This window comes from Marmota marmota, unplaced genomic scaffold (genome assembly GCF_001458135.2).
Source record: "Marmota marmota marmota unplaced genomic scaffold, marMar, whole genome shotgun sequence".
In the NCBI taxonomy this organism is placed as follows: Eukaryota; Metazoa; Chordata; class Mammalia; order Rodentia; family Sciuridae; genus Marmota; species Marmota marmota.
Window position 1 is genome coordinate 5169943 of NW_025999999.1, and position 5055 is coordinate 5174997.

The 5055-nt window shown below is 41.6% G+C and overlaps 1 protein-coding gene across 5 annotated transcripts in view; it reads right to left on the reverse strand.

Moving 5' to 3' along the window:
• The window catches only part of Slc25a28 (solute carrier family 25 member 28), a 10514-nt gene extending 5459 nt beyond the window's left edge, over positions 1 to 5055 (reverse strand). For 2 of the 5 annotated variants that reach the window (XM_048807135.1, XM_015494629.2), the window contains exon 1: positions 4834 to 5055. Coding sequence is in view for 1 of the 5 variants with exons in the window: in XM_015494629.2 (XP_015350115.1) it covers positions 4834 to 4899 (66 nt within the window). In the remaining 4 variants the exon portion in view is untranslated. Of the gene's footprint in view, positions 1 to 1719; positions 1827 to 4520; positions 4721 to 4833 lie in introns of all 5 variants that reach the window. The other 3 variants (XM_048807133.1, XM_048807134.1, XM_015494630.2) reach the window with 3 other exon arrangements.

A 5055-nucleotide genomic window follows, 5' to 3' on the forward strand; every position in this document is an offset into this window, starting at 1 on the left:
AAAAAAAAAAAACCTGGGCCAGGCCAGGAGGTGAATGCCTGCAAATGCAGCAACTTGGGAGACTGAGGCAGGAGGATCACAAGTTCAAGGCCAGTCTGGGCAATTTAGATTCTGTCTCAAAACAAAATGCTGGGGCTGGGATTGTAGCTCAATGGTAGAGCGCTTATCTTGCACGTGTGAGGCCCTGGGTTTGATCCTGAGCACCACATAAGAATAAATAAGTAAAAATAAAGATTAAAAAAAAAACTAAAAACTAAAAGACAGGGAGTGTAGCTCAGCGGTAGACTTCTTACCAAGCACATGCTAGGCCTTGGGTTCAATACCCAGTGAGAGACAGAGGAAAACTAGACTGTGGGCAAGTTACACTGAACATTTTACATACACATCTAGATCTAACACAATGGTTCTACTCAATGCTTCTCCCTTAAGGAGAGGACCTGGGTATAAGCTATGCTAAATATAAAAATGAATATGGATGCCCAAATTTGGGGGCCAGTAAATCTACTTTTCTTAGAAAGATTAAAATCTCTTAAGAATTTATGAATGCTTTGCTTTGAAGAAAAACAAACTAGTAGGGAGCTAAGTGGTTTGGTAAAAGACAAGAAATGATTTGAGTCCAAAAGCTTGAGTTTGGCAGGGTGTGGTGGTACACATCTGGAATCCCAGCAGCTTGGGAGGCTGAGGCTGGAGAATAATGAATTCAAAGCCAGCTTCAGCAACTTACTGAGGATCTAAGCAACTTAGTGAGACCCTGTCTCAAACAAAAAAGGGCTGGGGATGTGGCTCAGTGGTTAAGCACCCTTGAGTTCAATCCCTAGTACAAAAAAAAAAAAAAAAAGCAAGCCTGAGTTTGAGTCCCAATTTGCCAGATGTGTTGTCCCAAGTATTAACCTTTTTTTCTGAGCTTCAAAACTGTCATTTGTAACACAAGGCCAAGAATGGCTGGCTCTTGGGACTGCTGGAGGAATTTAAAAAAATAAGACATGTAAACCACTGGTAATTTTCACAATGTGTGTGTAAAGGCTTTTTATTATTTTAAAGTAATATGCTAAGGTATATTTACTTATATCCAAGAATTTACAGATTATGGCAGCATTGTTTCTTGTATAAAGCTTTCAGAAATAGGCATTGACAATTGGTCCTAAACCTAATAAGTCTGGTTTAATTCTGCATTTTTAAAAGTTTATTTTAAAGTTTCTATGTGGCTATAATGGCTAACGTGTTCAGCTGCTAATCTGAAGGTCACATATTCAGAGATGAGCTCTATTGTGAGATTGTTTGCTTTGCTTGGGTCTTTAAATCTGCTTTTGAGAGGCTATAAGGGAGGTTTGTGTCACACAGACTGGCTTCAAATGATGTCCCTGCCTCTTACATTCTACCATGTTGGACAAGTTACTTAACTGCCCTCTAAGCCTCCTTTCTTCATCTATAAAATAATGAAAATGGTGTCTACTTCATGAAGTTGTTTCAAAGATTAAATGTATGTGGGACACAAGAGATAGTATTTGGCACACAAGCAATTTGCATTTATTGAACGCTTAACTAATCAGTATTAGACGCAAGAAAATCAAATGTCATTGTTTCTATTTCTTAACCTTTCACTGGTGTATAGATATCAATTTACATCTAGAATGGAAAAGATTTCTCTCCCTCTGCTCTTTCCCTCTTTGTTATGTAAGTTGATAACTTGTTTCACCACTGCAGAACCAAAAACAGTACCTTGGAAGCAGGTGGGGACTTAGCCAGATGGTTCTGAGAAGGGTTCTCACTGCTTTGGGTTGCAGAGCCTATCCCTATAGATAAAGTCTGATGCTTGCTTCTGAGGCCTAGAAAAGGAAACTTGGATTTATCTGGGTTCCAAAACCTCCCTATTATGACCACAGAAATAGATGAGTGGATAGCTATGGTCTAGCAAGGCTGTGTTGACTTCCCATAGTCCCTCCCAAGGATATTTTAAGTCAACTTGACCCTGATAAGTGAGTGGGGACACACAGGTTTGCATGCCAAGAAGCAACACTAGCTTTCATTTGCAAACACTGTGGTTGCCCTCCTGACTGCAACATGGATACCTGCCTCCAGTCTTGTGGTAAAATTGACCTGCTTTTCCTCTCCACCATGCACTATGAATGGGGCAGGCCGGGATTTTAATTTTACTTTCATGCAAGCACAACAGCATTTGACATATGGACACTAACTCATATTGGTCTCCCCTGTAATCATTTAAATCCCAGTATTAATGGCAAATGAAAATTATTCTTCTAAGACAAGACTTGGTATTTTTGAAGACTCCTGAATATTTTTCATTCAGATCAAATTATTACTTCCTTGATGTACGGTTTTGAGGTGTGACTATAATGTTGCATGACTAATTTTTTCTTTTTTGCGTTGTTGGGGATTGAACCCTGGGCCTTGTGCAAATTAGGCAAGGGTTCTTCCACTGAGCTACATCCCCATCCCTGCATGACTAATTTTTCAAAAACAAAAATTCCAAAGTTCATCTAAATGAATAAGAACTATTCTTCCAAGTAGCTGCCATGGAAGGCTAGAAATGACTTATTCCAGTATTGCTGTGGTTATGCAAAGCGTTTCTCGAACTCCTCTTTCACAACTATTCCTTCAGTGGGTACACAGGTCTCAAGGAGTAAATCAATCTCCTGGCTTTCCAGCTCCACCTAATCTTTAAGTACCCCAAGAGGTACTTCCCATTGTGAGCTCTCACCTATTCATAGTATATGATTTTGAGTGGTCTCTGTTTCTACTAAATCAATTATTTTAAAAAACTGTAGTTGTGTATGGACAGAATGCCTTTATTTATTTTCATGTGGTGCTAAGGATCAAACTCAGTGCCTCACACACACTAGGCAAGTGCTCTGCCACTGAGCTACAGCCCCAGCCCCTAAATCAGTCTTTTGAGATGTGTATGTGTGTGTGTGTATATAGAAAAAAGATTTTCCATCTTTAAGGATATGCATACAAAGATTCTGGAGGCATTTCTAACAGGGGAATTTATAAAATGTTCAAAGCAACAATAGCATTATGAAAATATACAGTGTAAGGAGACAGTCTCCCGTTATGTTGTAATGGCATAACGATGAAAGCTGTAGTAATATTTTTGTCACATTATTACACTGTATTTTTCAAGCCATTAAATAATTTTCATTGCTTTCACTTATCTGTTTCCCATTTGATACTCATCCTGAAATAGCACCATAAATCCTGCACTCTACTCATGATTGAGTAGAATGAGGTTACTCTACAGCCAGATCATATTAACTTTTGGATATGTAGCATATCCAACTTTCCCCTTTTTGTCAACTCCCATTCAACCTAGAGTCCACTACATAAATGTTGGATCTTTTTTATTAGTATTTATTCATTTTACATTTCAATGGTTATATTTCTTTCTCATGGAATTTACTGGTTTATTTCTCTCAATCCACAAGGGCATTTAAAATTCTAATCATGTTAAGTGCATTTAACCACATTTTCAGTGGCTATGGTCCTTGTTAGGAGTTAATGCTGCAATGCACTAGAACCAACTCAGTGTCATTCACAAAGCTTCATGAGCTCTTTCCCTATTTCTTCATCCATATTACCATGAAAACATGAAATGGTAACTGGAATCAGCAGCAAGCAGAAAAGGGTTGCTTTGCATTGCCCAAATTGACACTCTCCTCCTTTTGAATACACAACATTTTCCTAATCTGAGGAGAAAACATACAAAGAACTGCCAGGATATTGTTGACTATTATCCTTAACATGTAAAGGAAGCACAAGGCTCGATCATATTTTTTTCAACAGTCTCCTCGGATTTACTTCCCCCTCAATTTAGACCTCAAGTTTAGTGGTTGGCATCTTTACTAAGGGTGGAGAATAAAAACTGTAAAAACAATCTTTCCCATCTTCAGAAGGGAGACTCAGCTTTCATCAGAAGGACCTCACTTCTGGATCCATTAATCGTCCTGCTTGGTTGTGGATGTAATTAGTTTTACTTTCACACTAATTGTGTCGATCTTGTTCCATGTTCTTCACACTTACATCTACTTTCTAATACCGTCACACTTCCCTTCTAGGCAACTTTCCCCTTTTTGTCAACTTCAGGCGCCCAAAGAAATACACTAAGTTTCCTCTCTTGTGTGGGGGCTGATGTGCTCCCTGCACATACACAATCTTAATCCCAGTTCAATTTTCATGTTCAGGAAATGGGTGGGATATCATGCTTGCTTCATAGAGAAATCGAAACCTTTTCCTGAACACGATCTTTCCCATATTACTTTCAGTCTGAAACTCTGCCTTCTGACTGCACAACGACTTCCAATCACTCACGGGATAAGATTTAATACGTCCTTTATCTAACTGAGAGATCCCAGATTCCGGTTCCTGCCTAGTCACTTCTAAGGAAAGACACAGCACGAAGCTGGTAAAAGCACCTACCCGAAGAACATCTCAAGCCATCAGATCCAGTTAACCATCTGATTCACGCCAGTTGGCTTCACCTTAATCGAGTCAGTAGCACTTACCTGTGCTTCGGGATCCCCAATCCCACCCTATTCCTGTTTAGTCCCAGGTGGGATCTCCGACTTTGGCTGACAGATTTTTGATCATGAGTCCCGATTCAGATCTCACTGACGGCTAGAAATAAGTCCTGGCTCCTGAGTGGGCTCAACTCCCAGCCCGGACCTTGCTTGCACGGAGTACCGGTTCGAATCGTGTGAAGTGCCTGGAGCCAAGAAGGAACCCCGTCGACTCCAGCTCTCAGCTAGGATCCTGGCTCTAGACGGTACTAAGGTGGGTCAGCCCCAGGTCGGGTTCCGAGCCCGGTCCAGGTCTCACCTTGACGCAGTCGATGGGGTACATCACGCAATGCTCCAGGATCCCTGCCACGGCGCCCGCCACCATGTGCGTGGTGACAGTGGCTCCAGCCGGCAGCGCCTCGTAGTCCGGGCCGGAGTCCGGATCCTGCCGTACTGGGGGCCTGCAGGCCCCGGCCTCCCCACCGCCGGCCCCCCGTCCCACGCCCCGCTGCAGCCACCCGTCCAGCAGTGCAGACTCCCC